This window comes from Lithobates pipiens, unplaced genomic scaffold (genome assembly GCF_037356315.1).
Source record: "Lithobates pipiens isolate NorthernLeopardFrog02 unplaced genomic scaffold, aLitPip1_a1.2 Scaffold_19, whole genome shotgun sequence".
Lineage (NCBI taxonomy): Eukaryota > Metazoa > Chordata > Amphibia > Anura > Ranidae > Lithobates > Lithobates pipiens.
In genome coordinates this window covers 15,338,681-15,362,261 of record NW_027507764.1, presented here as the reverse complement: position 1 = coordinate 15,362,261, position 23,581 = coordinate 15,338,681, and the positions used below count along the sequence as shown (strand labels likewise).

At 45.3% G+C, this 23,581-nt stretch overlaps 1 protein-coding gene across 1 annotated transcript in view; it reads right to left on the bottom strand.

Annotated features, from left to right (window-relative positions):
- Positions 1-4,409: 4,409 nt before the first annotated feature.
- LOC143997922 (fucolectin-6-like) overlaps positions 4,410-23,581 on the bottom strand; it is a 38,313-nt gene continuing 19,141 nt past the window's right edge. The window contains exons 2-4 of the mRNA XM_077493743.1: positions 13,183-13,253; positions 12,496-12,781; positions 4,410-6,656 (exon numbers count right to left, since the gene is read on the bottom strand). Of these exons, the coding sequence (XP_077349869.1) occupies positions 6,494-6,656; positions 12,496-12,781; positions 13,183-13,252 (519 nt within the window). The 5' untranslated portion in view covers position 13,253 and the 3' untranslated portion in view covers positions 4,410-6,493. The remainder of the gene's footprint in view (positions 6,657-12,495; positions 12,782-13,182; positions 13,254-23,581) is intronic.

Below are 23,581 nucleotides of genomic sequence, written 5' to 3'. Positions count from 1 at the left end.
ATATAAAAAAAAGAATTTCTTCCTCAGTTTAAGCCAATATGTATTCTTCTACATATTCTTGTTAAAAAAAACTAAATGCAATAAGCGTATATTGATTCATTTGCGCAAAAACTTATAGTCTCTACAAAATAGGGGATAGATTTATGGCATATTTATTATAATAATTTTTTTTTTTTTACTAGTAATGACGGTGATCGACGACATTGCGGCGGACACATCGGACACTTTTAACACTATTTTGGGTCCATTGACATTTATACAGCGATCAGAGCTAAAAATAGCCATCAATTACTGTATAACTGTCACTGGCAGGGAAGAGGTTAAATACAAGGGGGAACTTAAGGGGTTAAGTGTGTTCCCTCAGTGTGTTCTAACTGTGGGGGGGATGGGCTACCACTGACATGACAGATCACCGCTCCCGATGACAGGCATGTACAGGTACACCCATTTGCCCACCCGTGCCATTCTGCCGACATATATCGTGGTTAAGGAGCAGCACACAGGACACAAGTTGTTCCCTATTAGTGAAAGGCATTTTGTATTGGTGTTTATTTGTTAATGATTATGGTAACATACACTATTGGATTGTGATTCACCGTCTATTGGTTCATTTTTACTAGTATTGATATATGTTTGTTTGTTCATACTTTAGTACAATTTGCACAGTTGGTAGAATAATTGTTTATTATGTAGCAATGGCCCGACCCCTAGAGCCCTAATGGTGACCTCCAGAGTCAGGGAGAGCTGACATCCTTCCTTGTAGAGTGGGGCACTCCTCAGATCACCCCAATTCCTGCACCTCCATACCTGAGATCACCACAATTCTTATAACTTTTGACCTCTGACCAAACTAAATCCTGCACCTTCTGACCTCTGAACGTCCCAATTCCTGCCCCTTTACACCTCACATCAGCCCAATTACTACACTTTCACACCCCAGATCAGCCTAAATTCATCCCTAATTCCTGCACTTTCAGAGGTCAGATCACCCGAATTCCTGCACCTTCACACCTCAGATCACCCAGTTCCTGCACCTCCATACCTCAGATCACCCAATTCCTGCATCTCCATACCTCAGATCACCCCAATTCCTGCACCTTCACACTTCAGATCACCCAATTCCTGCACCTCCATACCTCAGATCACCCCAATTCCTGCATCTCCATACCTCAGATCACCCGAATTCCTGCACCTTCACACTTCAGATCACCCAATTCCTGCACCTCCATACCTCAGATCACCCAATTCCTGCACCTCCATACCTCAGATCACCCCAATTCCTGCATCTCCATACCTCAGATCACCCCAATTCCTGCATCTCCATACCTCAGATCACCCCAATTCCTGCACCTTCACACCTCAGATCACCCAATTCCTGCACCACCATACCTCAGATCACCCCAATTTCTGCACCTTCACACCTCAGATCACCCAATTCCTGCACCACCATACCTCAGATCACCCCAATTCCTGCACCTCCATACCTCAGATCACCCCAATTCCTGCACCTTCACACTTCAGATCACCCAATTCCTGCACCTCCATACCTCAGATAACCCCAATTCCTGTACCTTCAGACGTCAGATCACCCCACTCCCTGCCCCTACACACCTCACATCAGCCCAATTACTAAACCTTCACACGCCAGATCAGCCTAAATTCATCCCTAATTCCTGCACCTCCATATCTCAGATCACCCCAATTCCTGCACCTCCATATCTCACTTTACCCCAATTCCTGCACTTTCAGAGATCAGATCACCCCAATTCCTGCACCTTCACACCTCAGATCACCCCAATTCCTGCACCTTCATACCTCAGATCACCCCAATTCCTGCACATTCACACCTCAGATCAACTCAATTCCAGCACCTTCAGACTTTAGACCACCCCAATTGCTCCCCCTTTCTACCTCAGATCCTGTTGACAAAGGCTTGGCTTACATCGCCAAGTGTGCACGCTCTCTAAACAAGTCCAGCTTTGATGACGTTATCCGTCCGCACCAAGCCGTCCTGTGCTTTCCACGCCTCACTCTGAGGACGCTCTCCGGAGCCGGCGTCCTCCATCTGCCGGAAGATCTCACAGTTCTCAGCAAGGAATCCATACTGCTTAGGACTCGGGGATAGATCACTGTATTATTAATACCATGCTTGTTTATTCCTACAAAATGTGAGTTGATCTACATCTATTATTAAATGCGTTATTTCTAAACTACTGCACCCAGAGGCGCCTCTCTACTGGTGTGTTTTACTGGTGAGGCTGCGCTGATGGGCACTGATGAGTATAATACACTCTTCAAATGTGCTTTAAAATTAATGATTTTCCCTTTTATTAACAAGAAAATAAAGACGTTATGCGGTTGGGCTGGTATAATAATTCTATGGGGTTGGTATGAAATGATTTCCAGAAATAACGTATATATCATACAATCATTACATAAACACATACAACATACACTGAATATATCATTTGAGAATAATAAGCGTATAAAATAGTTTACTATTTGCCAATAAAAAAAAAAAATTCCCCTTTTTCAAAAATCTGGTCACCTTACCCTATGTAAACAAGGCAGATCGCCGGTCTGACAGGAGGGAAAGCATATATTCCATTCCTTCCCCTAGTAAAAGCACCTCCCACACTGTAGTAAAACACTGGATAGGCACACAGTTAACCCTTTGATCGCCCCTGATGTTACCCCCTTCCCAGCCAGTGTCATTAGCACAGTGACTGCATATTTTTTGCACTGATCACTGTATTAGTGTCACTGGTCCCCAAAATGTGTCAGTTAGTGGCAGAATGTCCACCGCAATATCGCAGTCCTGCTGATCGCCATCATTACTAGTAAAAAAATTAAAAACAAAATAAAAATATCCCATAGCTTGTAGACGCTATAACATTTGCGTAAACCAATCAATATAAGCTTATTGAGATTTTTTTTTTGATCAAAAATATGCAGCTGAATACATATAGGCCTAAACTGATGAAGAAATTACTCAATATGTTTTATAGCAGAAAATAAAAAGATAGTTTTTTTTTTTTTCAAACTTGTCTGTCTTTTTTTGTTTATAAACGCAACAAAATAAACCGCAGAGGTGATCAAATACCACCAAAAGAAAGCTGTATTTGTGGGGAAAAAGGACATCAATTTTATTTGGGTATATCGTCACGTGACTACGCAATTGTCAGTAAATATTGCAAAAAATGACCTGGTCATGAAGGGGGTAAAACCTCCTGGGGCTAAAGTGGTTAATATGAGCTTCAAACAGATATTTAAAAAAAAAAAAACAGGAAAAACTTTTTTCCACAATTGCATGCTACCTTAACCTCTTCTCACCGAGCGCACGCAAATATGTGGCCTCACGGTGGCCGGGCCTTGGCCCCCGAACAGCAGCATGTTTGCATGCAAATGCGCTGATAGCACTGTGTTGAGAGTGTGCGCCATGTGCGCTCCCTCAGTAAGTACCTCTCATTAGTGACCACCTGTGTCATGGTGGAGACCTCATGTTCTCCCATATAGAGGAGTATTGCTCCCATGGTTCAGAGAAGCAGGATCTCCTAGTCTATGGATAGTGTAGGACCCACTAATCATGGGGTACTTTGTCGCAGTAAGTGGGCTTAAGCACCCTATAGCAATATGGTGTGACCAAATCCCCATATTTTTTGATAATGTTTTTTGAAAATGTCTAGGTGTTTTTAAAAAGCCTTGCTGGAGGTAAATGTTAGTTTTGCATGTGTGCGTTGTAATATTTTTGTTCTGTTGTATGGTCTTATGGCAGCACCATCTTTATGCATTTTTTTAGGGTGTGCCCCCCAAATATCTTGTTTGTCTATGTGCGCTCCTGGCACAGTTACTGGTTGCCAATAGAAAGCTTCTATTCACTGCTTGCGATTGGGAGCTTCCCATCATGTGACCACCACAACAGCCAATCATGGCGGTCACGTGACCATAAGGCCCCCCCAGAATTTTAAAACTCTTAAAGGGCCATTTGGCTACCTCTGTCCCGGGGGTATTCTGTGAGGTTCAGCTGTCAGTTGGACCTTCAGGGCCTGCTATGTGTATGAGGAGTGTGGGATCCATGGGTTAAAAAGATAGCTGAACCCAGTAGACAACAGGTTACAGGACAGATTGGTACATGCCCCCAGCATGTGCCAGGTCAAACAGTGAAGTTGGAAGGGGGGTCTGTTTAAAGTGGGGGCCACTGGCAGTCCATCTGTAGGGTACATTCCTCTATTTTGGTAGCAGAGTAAGTAGCACAATCAGTGTTTAAAAGCTGAAGCCTTCTCGGATGAGTAATGATACAAGACCCAATTACCTCTTGATACAGTACTGAGCAGATTATGCCAAGAGTGGAAATAGATTGCAAGCTCTTGGAACCAACCAGGAATTTTAGCAAAAAATAACCACATTCATTTCTTTAAACAATGCACTTTATTCATAGAACTAGATTGACAGCTCGTATGATTAAAACAGCAGGCTTTAGAATTATATTTGTGTTCCAAACAGTTGCACACAAGTCCAAGTCATTGCTCTCTGCAAACACATTCTATTTATTTGTTTATTTAACATTTTAAAGCAAAGTTTGATACATTCAGTATGTTTCAGATACGACCCCACACCACCCAACAAAAAGGAAAATTCTGCATTCAACAAGGCTAAATTTGATAACACAGGCAAACAGCCGGAGGGATGTCAGGGTAACACAGGCAAAAGGCTGGAGGAGCCTCAGAGCTGGTGCCACAGACAGATTCTTGGGGACGCCCATTCTGTAATTTTGTAAAATTTGAGCAGTTCAGTACTTTTTTGTAAGGATTTCATGGCTCATAAGTTAGGAGCAACTCACCAAATTAGAAAACGTTGGCCCTTGCAGACCTAAAGTCTCAGAAAATTGTAGCTTGTTTTAAGACCCAATGAGGTTGGGGGTGTTGCAGGGAATGTGGCAAAGCACACCAATCAGTGGCTTGGCCAATGAACACAGATTTTTTCCTTTGCAGAAGAACCCACATGACCCCTGTCACAACGGTGTCCCGCCACAGGCAGCAGAGAGTCAAGTGCTACTAACAGGTGAGTCTAAATTTGACCACAGATTCTACAGGATGGTTGAATGTGTAAGGATAAACCACATGCCCTTAAACATCTGTGTTGGCCAAGAGTTCACTAAACACATGCCTTTGAATATATGGAAGCCTGTTGAGATAAGGAGGAAGGTGAAACAATGAAGACTCCTGGCCTGGCTTGTTAATAGGAAAACATGGGTATTTGGACAACCCCAATTTCCCCAATCTATCCATTCCCTATCTCAACAAGGTTACGTTTATAAGAACCTCTAGGTCTGTTGCAGCAAATTCTGCCCCTTCGGGACAAGTGTAACTGAGATTATGAAAGGAGAATGTGCAAGATGTACGGGGTGTAAGGGGCACTTACAAGGTTTGACCTTGATTTTTCCCATCCTGGTAGCGCAGTTCCTGTTCTCTTTTTGTCCCAATCAGATAAAAGGGTGTTTGGTCTTACTAGGTCAAGGTCATTCTATAGAAGCGATATAGAAAGGGATGAAGACCATCTGGCCTAAAGGAGTTGGAGAGAGGTCATGGACTTAGCTGGGATAAATGAAGCAGACACAGGCATCAATAAAACCAGACAGTGGTTCAAACCCTTCCACATTCCATCCACAACTGAAAATGAAGATTGTGTTTTAGATACTCTTGCTTAGGGGGTCTATTTATAAAAAAAAAAATTCACGTGGGACTCACAAATTTAACCCAGGAGTAAATTAGATTCAGTTGGGGAAATATGTGAATCCTGAGTGAAAGTTGTGTGAATTTTGTGAGAAAAGATTTATAAATAGATCCCTAAGTTTCACTCACTTGAAATAAAAATATATAGACTGGTATTTCTGAAGAGTTTCTTGAGTGAGTCAAGACTATAAGGTGTGGAAAACGTCCTCCTCCAGTCAGATGGGAAAACATAGATGTGTCATATTTTTCTGGGGCCTTAAAGCAGAACTTCACTCTCTCAATCAACACTGACTATTTTTAATCCTTATGCTGCTAGCATTAGTAAATAGATAGGAAAGTATATCATATTAATTTGTTTTAAACTTTCTTTTTACATTTACTCAGTTAATTCCTAGTTTTCATGCCTAGGCAAATGATGTCATACATCCCAGGAGTCTTCGGGAGAGGAGGATGGGCTTTTTCAGCTAAGAACGCCTTCCTGCCTGCATGCCTAAACTAACGGCTGATGGATTCCAGGAAGTAAATGCTACATGAATCATCTGCCCTTACTCAAGATGGCCAAGGCCAGAAAAACTAGGGAGGTGTTTTTCAAACTGATTTCTCAGCAAAATAAAGCAATGGAGACATGGATGGATGGGGGTAGTTTGCTTTGAGTATTAAAAATGAATTAAATCGTGTTTTTGGTTGAGCAGTTATTTCCTGGATATTAAATTTGATGATCAACTTCAGCATTCCTTCTGTCATGTTCCTCTGAGGTTTACCTAAAATGCGCAGCCCTCAGCCACGGGGTGGCCATAGACCTCCACCTCGCACAGGTGCAGGTATTCACTGCGCCCCGGGATCACCACACTGACGTATTGACCCTCCATCTCATCACAGGAGAAAGTCGACGTAGGATTAGTAATTTTGGTGACCTTACCGCACCTGTGGAAGACAAACAAGGACCAACACAATGATACAGAAAATAGCACTTATTCACCTTTGAGAGATTTACAAAATGTGATCATAGTATACATACAGGCACATCAATTGTTAAAAACTTCTTCAAAGAACAATCTTGTGTTGCATACACACGGTCGGACAAAGATGTCGGAAAATCCGATCGTACGTAACGTGATGATGTTATTTCGTTACGACGGGACTACGTTCAGGCTAGTAGCCAATAGCTTTGGTCTAGGAATTTGATCTGAGCATGCGTGGCACTTTGTTCCGATCGGAATTCTCTACACACAAGATCATGTTGTCGGAAAGTTTTACAGCCCAGCTCTAAAACTTTGTCCGTCAGATATTCCGACGGAAACAGTCCGATGGAGCCCACACACAGTTGGATTATCCGACAACATGGTCCGATCGGACATTTTCCGGAATGTACGACCGTGTGCACAAGGGCTTAGAGTTTCCCCGGGACGCAGAGCGATTCCCCCGAACACTCTCACTGTACAATTATTCTTTATGTGGTGGTTTATGATTTGTGAAGCCATGGAGGATGTAGGGTGGTGCTTTTAGTGGAACCGCTTCACTTCCGGTTTAGCTGGTGAACTTGTCCCCGATCCCATGGTGGTGGAACACAAAGATTGAGCCTCTCTGAGTCGGCCAGCAATCAGACACTCCTGTACACCTCCCAGCCTGCTGCTGATACTGACCCCAGAGAACACACAGATTGGACAGTGGAGTGCCCAGGGGTGATCGCTGCCTGGCCTGCATACAGGTAGGTGGCCATCCATCCACTGCTCTATCCTGATAAGAGGCGACCCCTGGGCTGGGGGAGGGGGGGTGGCTCAGTTCATCCAGAGGGCCGGGGAGACTGTAGCTAGAGGGACTATTTTTCCTATTTCGGCTCATATGCGGATTTACCCTGGCTGCATTTGCCAATAGTGAGATTAAAGTCCCAGCTCTCTCAGTCCCTGTGCTGCTGGAGGAGCAGTGACTCAGCTCACACACTGCCTGCCTCCTTCAGCAAGTAAGTGCTGAGGGAATCAACAACAGAAGAAAGGTTGCAGGCTCAGGGCAATTACAGGGAGCGATACTGTAGGTCTGTGCAGCGGGCAGCAGTCCATGTCCTCCATCCATCTCCCTGTGACCAGCAGTGCACACAGAGGAATCGCTGTGAACACACAGAGAAGTCATGGTACAGTAACTCAATGGTGTGCGCAGCCTATTGCATGACGGTGTGCACCCGTAAGTTCAAACACATGCACGTGGTATATAATATATATATATATATATATATATATATATATATATATATATATATATATACACGTATACATAGTGCCTTGAAAAAGTATTCATACCCCTTGAAATTTTCCACATTTTGTCATGTTACAACTAAGGATGAGCCGAACACCCCCCCGGTTCGGTTGGCACCAGAACCTGCGAACAGACCTAAACTTTGTGTGAACGCTAGAACCCTATTAAAGTCTATGGGACTCGAACGTTCAAAATCAAAAGTGCTAATTTTAAAGGCTAATATGCAAGTTATTGTCATAAAAAGTGTTTGGGGACCCGGGTCCTGCCCCAGGGGACATGGATCAATGCAAAAAAAAGTTTGAAAAACTAAAGTTTTTTCAGGAGCAGTGATTTTAATAATGATTAAAGTGAAACAATAAAAGTGTAATATTCCTTTAAATTTCGTAGCTGGGGGGTGTGTATAGTATGCCTGTGAAGGGGCGCATGTTTCCCGTGCTTAAAACTGTCCCTGCACAAAGTGTCATTTCGGCAGGAACAAAAGTCATTTAAAATCACTCGCGGCTATATGAATTGTCGGCTCCCCGTAATACAGAAAACAGTCATTGATAAAAAAAAAATTCCCCCAAATTCAATTACCAGGCCCTTCAGGTCTGGTATGAATATTAAGGGGATCCCCACGTCAAATTTAAAAAACAAATGATGTGGGGTTCCCCCCAAATATCCAGAACAGGGGTGGAGAGCACTGGGGGGGGCGTGGAGAGAACTGGGATGCTGGCTAGAGAAGGATGGGGAGAGCTGGAGAGCAGGGGGGGGGGTGGGGAAGAAAAAACTGTGAGGGGGGGGGGGGCTGGAGAGTGTGGTGGGGGAGGAGAGCACGATGGGGGGAGCGAGGGAGCACAAGGATAACTGGGAGGGGCCAGTAAAAGAAGTTGGATAGGAGGATCGGCAGGGGGGCCGCATAGAGAGGAAATGAGCTTTCTATATTCCTCCATGCAGCCGCTGAATGCTCGACTCCCTTCTCCAAGCATTCAGCGGCTGCATGGAGGAATATAGAAAAGCGGAACACTGATTCTATCTACTATCACACGAGCCGGTCTAGGGGGGCTGGGACCGTGTTAAAGCACCACCTCCGAACACAGACCCAGCCAGCTCCGTGATCCGCAGGAGAGAGGGGAGCACTGCAGCCGCAACTCAAAGCGGCCCCAGGGCAAGCAGTCTACCGGAAAATCTCACGGTATCCTGATAGGCCAGTCCGGCCCTGGTTGTGAGTCATAGTGGGTGCAAAGTAGTTAAAGTCATTGGGCGCCATACACTTCTTGAATGGCAGGCTCCGAGAATTCAATAGGTAGACAGCCCTGCAGGGAAAGACATTTAGCAAGATGTCACATCTGCATGTGTAGGAATGCTGTCTCCTATGGCAACAGTCTTTAAGAGTTCCTAACACAAAGTGTAACAGTTCCTTCACTTCTACTACAATCACTTCTTGTAGTTTTTCTGCCCACTGAGCTCCCAGTCTCTCACTAGACTAGATGGTTCTCACCACTGAATCCCTTGAGCTCCTCCAATCTTCACTGTAGTATCTTCCTCAAGCGTCACCCCCGCTTCTCTGCTGGGACCCTAGCTTGGCACTCAAGATACCTCTCAAGCTTCACCCCACTGGCCTGCTCAGTCCCTGGTTTGAGACAAGGCTGCTCTGCAAGTGTCACCTCTGCTGGCTGGGTCCCTGGCTAAATACCCACTGAAGTTTCCCGATTCTTCACCATCCACGGTTGGTGAGAATACTTGCTTCAGTTACTCACTGTGGTCCATGGTAATAAGGTGGACTGCCCCTTAGTGGCGAACTCCGATCACGACAGGTTTTCTGGATGGCAGAACCATCATCTCTGGTTGGACTGCAAGCCGCAATCCCAACCCTACACTGATCTCTTGGTTCTGGATAGGCCCTCAGAGAGCCTAGCAGCCAGATGTGCCCGGGATAGGCCCAAACTCCAGCCAAGCAGCCTGGGCAATACAACATACGTCCACCCAGACAGCCATCCAGGTGGCACAGAACACCAATCACCTGACTCCATCCAAATATATAGACTCACCCAGTAGGCCAAGGGATCCAAGAAAACCTCTGTCCATTGTCTGAGATACCCCATACATTCATAATCTGACCTTGCATTGCCCTTCTCTTATCTAATGCCACCAAGTACCTGACCACCCAGTGGCAGAAGAGAAAAGTGCCGCAGTGCCAGATATGGGAAGAAGTCAGATGATCCCTAACAATTAGTCTAGGTAGCTACTCCTGGCAGGTAAATTTAGAAGCAACCCTGCCTAAACTCCAGGGTGCTATACAGAAAGGGTGTCAGGCAGACAGTCAGTGTGTGGACCCCTAGAGAGAAATGTCCAGATCTGAGACTACACTTGTAAGCTGAAATTTTACCAACCACCCGACCACCCCACCTGAAAAAGGAGATGCAGCCACTCAGTGCTGTTCAATGGCAAAAATGTAATGGCATGTCACCTTGAATAGAGTGCACCACAAATACCCTGCAAGTGCATGCAATGAACATGGCTGGGGCATTGTGTGTCTGCATTTTGCAATATTGCCCCCTCATTGCTTGACAAACACCACAATAGCCACCCATCCAAATCATCCCTTAAAGTCCTTTTAGCCCTCCTTTCTCCCTTCGTGTTCCCCCTAGAGCCATTTGGTTTCATACATTTCTACAGAGCCAAGTTCCCCTCCTTCATCCCACTGACATACAGTAGATGCCAAATTAGTCCTCCTTAGATTGACACAAGTGACGCAGTATGATTATCACAATGATATGATGATGATCATTGAAGGACAGTGAAATGCATCCTTAGGCCCCTATCACACAAAGGGGGCTTCACTTTGCTCAGCGGGGCATCTGTTCACTGATTCCCCATTGATCAGAGCAGAGCAGACGGATGAAAGGTCCACTCAGTTTATGTGGAGTGGCCACGGATCGAGCCAACTCTGCTTTATGAGTAGTCGGGTGTAAATGGACTCGGCTGCCTGTTTACATCCAACTACCCTCCGATCCGCCAAGACGTGGGAAGACATATCTCCTTCCGTTTTGTTTTTCGGATCGCATTTTAGGTAGGCAGATGAGCAGGATCAGGGGTGGCCCCATGAGGTAGGCTATACGGGGGCCCCCATGATTTCTAACAGCAGCCCTTTCGGTCAGGGCATATTACCGCTTCTAGGGAAGAGTGGATGGGTTTAGTTAGTTCTGAAGTGTTTAGCTGGTGCTGGACTTCAAACCGTCAAGAGGTGTTATCCTGGGACTAATATAGGGTGGTATAGTGGCAGGTTAGGATTGTTTAGGGTGGTATAGTGGCAGGTTGGGGTGGTATAGGGCAGGTTGAGGTGGTATGTGGCAGGTTGGGGTGGTATAGGGCAGGTTGGGATGGTATAGGGCAAGTTAGGGTGGCATAGGGCATCATGGCCTCCTTAATAATGTCCTTTTGCATTACATAACAGAGAATAGCTTCCTAAATGATTGTATCTCCCTCAAATGCCAGGGCCCATAGTCAGTAGGCAAGAGGATAGCATTCAACCCCCCCAAAAGCCTCTGTCCCAGGTGAGTGTGTCACAAAAATCTTTCATCTGAGGACACTGGAAACAAAGGTAATATATCACAAAGTATAATAGCAAACTTTGTAGCAGATTACTACATTTTGTTGCTCTGAAGAAAAAAAAATTAGACGGACCTAGAACATGTTTCAAATCTATCCGACAGACTCAATTCCGACAGACTAAAATCGGGAAAACTGTTCGTCTGTGTGCAGGTCCGACAGACCAAATGCGACGCAAGGGAAACTATTGGCTACTGGCTATTGAACTTCGTTGTTTAGACCCGTTTACGTCATCACGTTCAAAACGAATGGACTTAGAAACGGACTTAGTCCGTTTGTGTGTGGCCAAGTCCGTTTGTTCAGAAAGTCCATCGGAACTCTGCCGAAAGTCCATCAGGAAGACCGTAGGGCCTAGTCTGCCGGAAAGTCCGGTCGTGTGTACGCAGCATTAGTGTTCTAATGAGAAAAGTTGCAGTGTCTCCATCTCTTTAGAAGTATTTAACTGTTGGGGAGTTTCTCACCAAAATTGAAATTCCCATCATAGGGGATGTCTAAAATTTGACTTGTATCTTTGTACAGAATTCTGGGAAAATTACACAAGCAGGGTGAAACGTAAACATTTTCCGATGCAGTGGAGCTTGTGCCTGTACTGCAAGGATTAATTGTTTATTTAGATCTAGGGGACATGCACCCCAGCTTCTTCTCCCCAGCACACCAGCGGTCTAAGGCCATGATGTCATCAAACCCTGGCGCAAAGGGACAGTCCACCACCAGACCGCGGGGAAGCACCATTTATCAGGAAAGCAGAGGATCAGGTAAGTTTTAGCAGGTCAGAAGAAGGTCAACTGCAGGAGGTATACTCAGATACACCTGTCATTGAATTCTAAGTGATCTCAGAAGCATCTCAACTGAGGCCATTGACATAAGCCCAAAAACCATTGACATAGATACCCTTACAGTTTGTTGGCCCTGTGGTACTCACACTGGGTTGTTATTGTCTGGAGAATTTCCAATTCGGACCTCAGCACCAATCAGCCGCTCCGCTGCTCCGTCTGACCGTCCAGTGACTACAACGGCATTTACTTTGTATTTCCGTTTCATGTCTAGCCTCCACCAGGGTGACTGGTCATTATTTGTGTGGGAACAGAAGCCATTATACCAGTTTGTATCTTTCACACTATCAATGGCCTTGTAAGCGTAACCTATAGGCGTAGCGCCATGATAATCGGAGCTCTGTGAGGCTTCCCCAGTTCTGGCGATATTAAAGGCTGAAGTGAGAAAAACAGAAGACACTCAATAATTATACATTTTGGGTTCCCTTGGCTGAACGAATGTGAATGTGACAAAGTCTGGTTGAAGTACTGATTTAAGGTTAAAGTATATAAGGTAAAACTTTTTTTTTTTTGTTTTGGATAGAATGGGTGGGTAGTTAGAACCCCTGTCAGGTTGTCTCTGCTATCTGTGTCTCCATTAAGGAGATTCAATCTCCCTTTTTTTCCTGTTTACTGTTATCACCGAGAGTGAAAATAGATCCCAGATTTAGTGTTGGTATCAGAAATCTTCCAGGAGTTATTTTTATTTACTAGCTTCTGCCATGAGAATGTATTCAGATCCTCCTCCTCCTCAGCTAGTGCACCACAGTTATTATTTATATTTCTATTATTCTTACCTCCAGGTTTAGGTGTGCACCAAGCCAGACCCAAAGAGCCCAGGAAAAGAAAAGCCACCAGAGTCTTCATTCTGGAGGAGACATCAGGACACACAGAGTCAGTTATCATTCTAAAACAGTAAAATAATACAGAAATACATTCGCCTGCAATGAATCGATCAATAGCTTAATAGAACGTTCATAATAAAAACAGTCATTCAAAAATAACTCTAATGCCACGTACACACGATCAGACTATCCGGCGGACTTAGTCTGGCGAACAAACCGCCAGAAAGTCCACCGGACTTTCCAAACGAGCGGACCTGCCCACACACGACCTGACTTTTCCGGCGGACTATGGCGGGAGTCCACCGTACTTTTGAAATGAACGGACCCACACATGGAGGAAAGTCTGTTAATTTTAAACGTGTCTCCAGGCGAGATTGACACGTCGCTAGCCCCGTCACCTGGTATGGACTTAAAGGGGAAGCCCTACGCCGAAAAAAAACCCCTAGGTCCATATCAGACCCATATCAGGAAAGGGGTGGGAACGAGCGCCCCCCCCCCCTCCTGAGCCATACCAGGCCGCGTGCCCTCAACATGGGGAGTGCTTAGGGGAAGGGGGGGCTCCACTCCAAAGCACCTTGTCCCCATGTTGATGAGGACAAGTGCCTCTTCCTGACAACCATGGCCGTTGGTTGTTGGGGTCTGCGGGCGGGGGGCTTATCGGAATCCGGGAGCACCCTTATTAAAGATACCGCCCCCCCCTATGTGAATGAGTATGGGGTACAATGTACCCCTACCCATTCACCTGTGAAAAAAAATGTAAATAAAACACAACATACGAGGGTTAAAAATAATTTATTGCACAGCTCCGGGGGTCTTCTTCCGTCTTGGGGGGGTCTTCTCGCCGGACTCCTCTGCTATCTTCTGCTAGCTCTTTCACTAGGGTTAAAAATTATTTATTGCACAGCTCCGGGGGTCTTCTTCCGTCTTGGGGGGTTCTTCTCGCCGGACTCCTCCACTATCTTCTGCTAGCTCTTTCACTAGCGGAAGAGCCCGGCTTTCTTCTTCGGCGCCGCCCGGGGGTCTTCTTCCAACTTCGGGGGTCTTGTCCCCCTCTTCGTTTCTTCTTGCCGGGCCTCCGCTTTCTTCCTTTAGCTCTTTTACTAGCAGTGGCCCAGTCTTCTGTCGCCACCGCCGCCTTCTTCTTCCGACTTCTGGGTTCTTGTCCCCCAGTTCGGTTTTTCTTGCCGGGCCTCCAGTCCTTCTCCCAGCTCTTTTACTGCCAGTGGCCTGGTCTTCTGTCGCCGCTGTCTTCGCCGCCTTCTGTTCTTCTGTTCTTCTTCCTAGAGATGTTGACTCGTCGCTGTCTCTGGCCATAATGACAGGAATGTGTTGCGAGGCGACTTATATAGGGACAATGGGCGGGTCACCGGGTGATGTGTCCGCCCATTATTATGTCACAGTCCCAGCATCCTCTGGGACTATGACATCATAATGGACAGGGACATCACCCGGTGACCCCGCCCATTGTCCCTATATAAGTCGCCGCGCAACACGTCCCTGTCATTATGGCCAGAGACAGCATTGAGTCAACATCTCTAGGAAGAAGAAGAGAAGAACAGAAGGCGGTGAAGACAGCAGCGACAGAAGACTGGGCCACCGCCAGTAAAAGAGCTGGAAGAAGGAGCGGAGGCCCGTCAAGAAGAACTGAAGAGGGGGACAAGACCCCCGAAGAGGGGGACAAGACCCCCGAATCGGGGGCGACGAACAAGAAAGCCGGGCTCCTCCGCTAGTTAAAGAGCTAACAGAAGATAGCGGAGGAGTCCGGCGAGAAGACCCCCCCAAGACGGAAGAAGACCCCCGGAGCTGTGCAATAAATTATTTTTAACCCTCGTGTGTTGTGTTTTATTTACATTTTTTTCACAGGTGAATGGGTAGGGGTACATTATACCCCATACTCATTCACATAGGGTGGGGGGGCCGGTATCTGGGGACCCCTTATTAAAGGGGGCTCCCGGATTACGATAAGCCCCCGCCCGCAGACCCCGACAACCAACAGTTAGTGTTGTCGGGAAGAGGCCCTTGTCCTCATCAACATGGGGACAAGGTGCTTTGGGGTGGGGGGCCTTCCCCTAAGCACCCCCCATGTTGAGGGCACGCCGCCTGGTACGGCTCAGGAGGGGGGGGGCGCTCGTCCCCACCCTCTTTCCTAACCATCCGGGTAGCGTGCTCGGATAAGGGTCTGATATGGACCTGGGGGGGGACCCCACGCCATTTTTTCAGCATAGGGCTTTCCCTTTAATTCCATACGAGGTGATGGGGCCAGCGACATGTCAATCTCGCTGCCAAAGGCGGCGACATTGAATTCCTTCGCTAGTCCCGGCTACCTGGAGACGTGTTCAAAATTAACGGACTTTCCTCCGTGTGCGGGAAAGTCCGTTCATTTCAAAAGTCCAGCGGACTAGCACACAGATGGCCGGATTGTCCACCGGACTCGCAGTCTGGCGGACAGTTTTTGAGTCAAAACTACTTTCTAAGTCCGCCGGACTTTTGGGGGGAAAAAAGTCTGCCGGAGCTCACACACGGACCAAGTCCGCCGGATAGTTTGATTGTGTGTACGCGGCATTAGAATTTCTTAATCCTTCTTCTCCAGCCAGGAAAGGTTCTAATTTAAGGGCATTCAAACAAACAGCTGAACGTTTGCCCATTGAACCCTCTGTTCAGCAGGAACTGAGCATCATATATACAGGTGGTATCTCTAATGCCACGTACACACGACCGGACTTTCCGGCAGAAAAAGCCAGACGGAATCATTCTGTTGGATATTACGATCGTGTGTGGGCTTCATCTGACTTTTTTCTTTAAAAATTCAGACGGACCTAGAAATAGAACATGTTTCAAATCTGTCTGACAGAATCAATTTCTAACGGGAAAACCGTTCTTCTGTATGCTGGTCCGACAGACCAAATATGACGCTAGGGCAGCTATTGGCTACTGGCTATTGAACTTCTTTTTCTAGTCCCGTTGTACGTCATCACATTCAAAATGAACAGACTTTGGTCCGTTCATGTGTGGGCAAGTCCGTTCGGGCAGAAGTCTGTCGTAACTCAGTCGAAAGTCCTTTTGAACTCTGTCGGGAAGACCGTCGGACCTTTTTTGCTGGAAAGTCCGGCCGTGTGTACGTGGCATAATGCTTCTATATATGACAGCTTCCCACTGTTACTAAGGCAGCCGCGGGTGCTTAAGTCCACACCGTCCATCCCTCGGTACCACTGACCTCACCAAAAATCCCTGCCAACTAAGCAAAGGGTCGGGGATAGCAGTGACATCAATGCCAAAATATAGCCATGGCCAGATTTGGTCAATGATCTCACCACTATTCCCACCCCTTCTCTCATATGGCTTATGACATTTCACGGAGTTGTCATTCGATGAGGAGTACCATTGGGATTGGTCGTGTGCCGCAGGTTGTCCCCCTTTTTTTTTTTGCCAACTCAGTGGGCATAATGATTGACAATGGATTTACAATAAGGGACCTTTTTTGGATATATTAAATTTTTTTAATAAAGGGTAGACTATTGGGTGTCTTTGTTTCTGTGACTATTCTTTTTTGTGAATGATTAGGGGTACTAGGGGTAAGCCTGTGATTTAAACGTGAGGGTGCTGTGCACAGAAGTCTCACTTATGCTGCAGAAACTTTGGTGAAGAGGAGTTACATTTGGAGGACTTCTATTTAAAATGAAATGCCAGTATTGCTGCAGCCCTTTCTGAGCAGCATAGAGATGCGCCCCTTCACAGACAATATTTGTACACCCCAGTGGCATGTTATATAACCATTTCAAGACTGGACTGTTTTACCAGCTTTCAGACCAGGCCACTTTTCATATTTTAGAGAGGTCATAGTTTCTGGTCCAGTTATGCCGCGTACACACGATCAGACTATCCGGCGGACTTAGTCTGGCGGACAAACCGCCATAAAGTCCGCCGGACTGTCGGAACGAGCAGACCTGCCGACACACAGGGCTTTTCCGACGGACTAGTCCACCGTACTTTTGAAATTAACGGACTTGTCCACACACACGGAGGAAAGTCCGTTCATTTTGAGCGCAGCTCCAGGTAGCCAGGACTAGCGAATGAAGCGTCGCTGGCTCCGTCACCTGGTGTGGACTTAAAGGGGAAGCCCTACGCTGAAAAAACAGCGTGGAGGTCCCCCCCTAGGTCCATATCAGACCCTTATCCAAGCACGCAAGCTGGCCGGTCAGGAAAGGGGATGCCTCTTCCTGACAACCCTGGCCATTGGTTGTCGGGGTCTGCAGGCGGGGGATTTATCGTAATCCGTGAGCCCTCTTTAATAAGGGGGCCCCCGGATCCCGGCCCCCCACCCTATGTGAATGAGTATGGGGTACAATGTACCCCTACCCATTCACCTGTGAAAAAAATGTAAAAAAAACACAACACACAAGGGTTAAAAATAGTTTATTGCACAGCTCTGGGGTCTCCTTCCGTCTTTGGGGGTCTTCTCGCCGGACTCCTCCGCTATCTTCTGCTACCTCTTTTATTAGCGGGGGAGCCCAGCTTTCTTCTTCATCGCCGCCCTCTTCTTCCGACTTCGGGGCTCTTGTCTGATATGGAGCTAGGGGGGACCTCCACGCCATTTTTTCGGTGTAGGTCTTCCCCTTTAAGTCCATACCAGATCAGGTGACGGGGCCAGCTTCATTCGCTGGTCCCGGCTACCTGGAGCAAGATCAGATCATGAATGGATGGGGTGTCTCAGTCAAATGGTGGGGGTTTCTTTTAGTCCCTTGTGTCAGGGCTGTGAGATACTGTGAGATAAGTAAAGGACTGTTCTGTGTTACCAAGAGTTATGTACAACTACCGTTAGTGAATGTTACAAGAATAGTTGCCATAGGAGACAGCGGTCCTACCTATGCAGAAGTGTTATCCAGCTGGAGGCCTTCCACTGTATAGCTGTCTACCTATAGAAGTCTTGGAGTCTGTCAATTATCATTGCATCTACTCAAGGGTGTCTCAAATGCGTTATTCCTGCAGCTGTCGCCCCTAGCAAATGGCTACAGCTACATTGAGATTTCGTCTGGCTCCATGGAAAGGTGACAAGTCACATCTTTACTCCATATAGACTGTATTATTGTGCATTCCAACAATGTGGGGAGGAAAGAACCAACATATCTCATTGCTCATGGGAGTGTGTCAGCCTGGTCTTTTGCCCCATTATGCGAGTGCTACAGGGGTTAAAATGGACTCATTAAAGTTTTGGTGCGGCACGGAGAGAAAGAGGAGGGCGCTGAGGTTAACAGAGAATGTGTGGACCAATATATACAAATATTATGGCGCTCATAAAAACACACACCCGCCTACCACATTTTTCAAAAATTGAAAAAAAACTTTATATACACAGTATTTAAAAAGTAATACTAAAAAATGAATGACAATACTATAAGTATAAATCAAGTCAACACAGTACACAAGGGGAATGGAGGAGAGGGGGACAGAAAAGTTCTTTCAAAAATTATTTTTCTAAAAAAGAAATTAATTCTTCATTGGAAGGTAAAACAACAGTCCAAGCCCGACAGCCGTCCAATGGAAACTGAAACAGGTTCCCAATTGACAGTGTAGAGAAAAGAAAAAGAGGCGCCTCTGGGTGTAGACTGTAAATGTTATATTTAATAGAAAAGTGGTTAAAAACACTCACATTGTAAAAATGATAATCAGGCGATATGTTGATCCCATAAGAACGGAGGGGAGAAGAGCCTCAATGTGTAGTCATTCCAATAATTTGCGCTAGGGAGTCCTGTCATGATGAGTCCGCTCCTGGTGGCTGTGTTGGTATACAAAACCGCCGGCGTTGACAGCGCGCGTTCATCCGAGGCGTGGAACGCACGCGGGACTCCAGGCGAAGGGGGATGATGTCACAGAGGATGCGTTTGTATACCAACACAGCCAACACAGTGTTTTTAACCACTTTTCTATTAAATATAACATTTACAGTCTACACCCAGAGGCGCCTCTTTTTCTTTTCTCTGGACGGCTGCCGGGCTTGGACTGTTGTTTTACCTTCCAATGAAGAAAAATTTCTTTTTTAGAAAAATAATTTTTGAAAAAGAGCTTTTCTGTCCCCCCCCTCTCCTCCATTCCCCTTGTGTACTGTATTGACTTGATTATACTTATAGTATTGCCTTTCATTTTTTAGTATTACTTTTTAAATTTTTGCGGGAAGTTTAAACAATTAGAAAGACTAATACATACTACCAATCAACAATGGTGGGACCAATTCTTTCTGGAGCAGTATATTAAAACCCATACTTCTCCTAGGGGCCTAAGAATTATGAAAGAATGTCCCTCCTTCTTGGATGCAGACAACTCCAAAGAATGGGCGGACTTGGCCGAATTTTGTACTGCCAAATGGATGGCTGTTCTTATCACTCATAGAAAAAATAGGTTTAATAAATTGAGGGATCAAATTCACACGATCATTCGGGATATCAACAATCAGTCCACTATCATCCTCCTTATATGGTTGGATATATTGAAGGCCAACAATAGGAGAGATGAGGATTGCTTGGTTGATATTAAAATGGGAAAATTCAAAAGAGATTTGGATGATTATAACTTTAATAGGATATTTACATGGAATAGGAGGACGTCCGCCTGGAAGAAAATCACCAGGCTTTTAGGAAAAAACTCAAGACCTTCCTCTTTTAGCAGATGATCAAAGCTCGCCACAGCGCCTAGAGGCGATTCAGTTCGCATTGTGCGCTATACAAGTATTTCATTCATTCATACCATTTACAAGCCAGAAATGTTTTTCCTGCTTCACCCACTCCAGTCTTATCTATGGGTCAGCAGCAGGATCCCGCCTTAGTTCCTCCTCCCCCGTTCCCCTCATGAGCTTGAGGTTACATACTCCTGTAGGATCCAGATTTCATAAAAAAATGCCCTAATAATAACCATCCCCCTTCACATATTCCCAAATATACCCCTAAAACCGCAAAAAATGGACCTAGGAAACAATACAACAAAGGTAAAAATGTGAGGAACATCAAAGAGGGCTTGATTACTTCTCTCAACCGCTTTTACAACAGACCGAGTACAATGGTGACTTCTGTTCCCAGTACTTTTGTGTCCGAGAATCCTTCTACAAGACCACATATTTCTCCAACCACATGTACTACAAATATAACTTTTGGTACATCCAATACGGATCTTCCTTCGTTATTTAACTCCAGTAATACGGATGACAATATTTTGGTCACCCTGCCAACAGGCCAGCATGATTCTCTTTTGAATCTTGATGGAATTGATGTTCCCAGCCAGCCCACATCACAGACCATCGATAATCCTGTTACTTTTTTAGTGTCCAGTCCTCCTCTGACAACCATATCATGAAAAAGAAAACTCACAGAAGAGGTTGCAGAGGAGGACGCAATAGAACAGCTAAACTTCCAGAAAATAATAAAACGATAAAAATCTTCAACCTTTCCAAACAAATCTTATCCCCTGCAGATATTTCATTATTGAGTCGTGGTCTATCTTTTGCTCCCACCAACCGACCAAATCCCTTTCTATTGTTCAAAGATCTCAACAGCTATATTAGAAAATTAACATTAAAGAGCCATTTTCATATTAAAAACGAAAAAGCCCAGTTAAATATTTTGGATACACCAATGACCTCTTCATTGCCCATTGTTTCATCTAATGAGCCTGAAACTAGTTCTGAAAACCTTGAATACTTTAATCTTGATCTGTCCAATACAGAAGATGATCTTTTAAAGTCACTTTCACAACATCCAATAACCTCGCCTCCCATTGTACACTCTAGCCTTAAGCCAAAATCGATATTTTTTCCTACTCATTCGAAGGGCCCATACCTAGAAAGTTTCTACAGAGTTGTATTTGCTGATATGGTAAAACTTTGCAGCCCTTCTGCTAAAAACTCACACAATCTTACTGCTTTAGAAACTAAGGCCCTGAGGCATCTCACTCAGGCCAGCGATATTGTGATAAGATCCGCAGACAAAGGTGGAGCAATTGTACTCCAGAATTAGGATGACTACATTGCGGAAGCTCTAAAATTACTTTCTGACCAATCCACTTATACCAAACTAAAGATTGATCCTACTAATATTTTTGCTCAAGAAGCTGACCAACTGGTTAAAATCGCTTTATCGGATGGTATCATTACAAAAATCTAAAGTTCCTTTTTACACAAAGATTTTTATTCCATACCGTAATTCTATCACCTTCCCAAAATTCACAAAAATCAGCAACATCCACCTGGCAGACCCATTGTAGCATCCATGGATAGCGTCACCTCTGGTTTTAGCCTCTATATAGATCTATTCTTACAGCCTCTAGTTCAATCACTTCCGTCATATATCAGAGATGGAACACACCTCTTGGAACTTTTGTCATCATACACCTGGGAACCCACATATATGTGGTTATCTCTAGACGTTAGTTCATTATACACGTCCATTCCACACTCTTTTGGTATTATTGCTCTTGAACATTTTTTGACCACTGACCCTCTAATGAATGCCCGTAAAGCTTCCTTCATCATTGATGCTACTACATTTTGTCTGACCCATAATTACTTTACTTTCAATGGAGATTTTTACCTACAACAACAAGGCACGGCTATGGGAGCAAATTTTGCTCCCTCCTATGCTAACCTGGCGATGGGCTATTGGGAACATCATTTCATTCATCACAATAATCCATTTTCTCCAAATATTATCTTCTTTGGAAGATATATAGATGATTTGATAATCATTTGGGACGGCACTCCAGATGGTATCAATTCATTTACGGAGTATTGCAATAAAAATACATATGGTCTCTCATTCACCCATGAGAGCAACCAGGCATCCCTAGCCTTTTTAGACTTGGAACTTGGTCATGATGGCCCTACAATATTTGCGAAGAACTACATAAAGCCAACTGCTGGGAATTCATATCTGCACTTTAAAAGTTGTCATTTTCCCAAATGGATTAAAAACATACCTAAGGGAAAATTCTGTCGTTTGAGACAGAACTGTACACGAGACGTTTATTACATTCAATCTAGTTCTTCTTTGAAAACAAAATTCAAAGAAAAACAATACCCCGAGAGTCTCATGGAGGACGCATACCAACTGTATCTACATGGCAAACCTGAAAGAGTCCATTCAACTCAGAGGGACCATTCTAGTAATTTTATTACTACCTTCCACTGTAAACATTAAAAAATTGAGAAAATTACAGAAATTCACTGGGATATTTTACAACAAGACCCTCACCTTAAATCGATTCTTCCTCCTCGGCCTAAAGTAACCTATCGTAGAGCCCCTAATCTAAAAAGTAAAATTGCTCCAAGCAAATTAAAAACTGCTCCTACCTTTGTCCCTGTACCCACCCTCATCCCTCTTGTGGGGATGTACCGTTGTCACAAGAAATTGTGCAAAATGTGTGTTTTTGTTGAACATAGCCAGAAGTCCTTCAGTACAAAGGGTACTACCTATTGTCTGAGGGACTTTTATAATTGTTCTTCAGATTATGTCGTGTATGGCCTCACTTGCTCCTGCGGCCTCATCTATGTTGGCCGAACCATTCGGCCGGCTAGATAGAGGTTCGGGGAACGTAGGAGGTTAATTGAAGGTAAAACTGATCCGCATAGTGTCCCTAGACATTTTGTTACTGCGCACCAAGGGTCTACCTCAGGCCTTAAGGTATGGGTTATAGAACAAATCTCTAGTTCTTTTCCCTCAGTGGAAAAGATGAGGCAGCTTGGAGATACCATGTCCGATTGGAAGGTGTATATTTGAGGTATTGGCCCTGGTCTGGGCGAGTCTAAGGGCATCCTGACTGACACCAGAGTCCGGTACACAGCTAAGGGTAGCCTTGCCTTGTACACGGCCAGAGCCTATGAGGCCTTGGGACTGATTTGCAGGAAGTGTTCCGTCTTGTTCACACACCTGTGGCCTTGGATCTTCTGTGGAACCCCTGCTTGAGATAGTCACACCAGCCCAACCTCCGTGGACACTACAAGTGGATTGGGATCGGCATGTCGCCCTCCCAGCTGGAGACAGCATCGAGAGTCCCCCTGCTATCCCCCGGCTTGTGCGAGAAGCTGCGCCTCTCACCAAACCTTGAACCGAAGGACTGTTCCAAACCAGTATACAACCCCTCGCATAGAAGAGACCCTGCAGTGCCTATCAGGGGCCAAGTGGTTCAGTGTACTGGATCTGAAGCGTGGATACTACCAGATACCCATGCATCCGGATGACGAGAAAAGACGGCCTTCATCAGCCCTCTGGGATTTTTTTATTCAACTGAATGCCACAAGGACTGCCTCGGGCCCCCGCCACCTTTCAGAGACTGATGGAGAACACTGTGGGAAATATGAACTTGGTAGAAG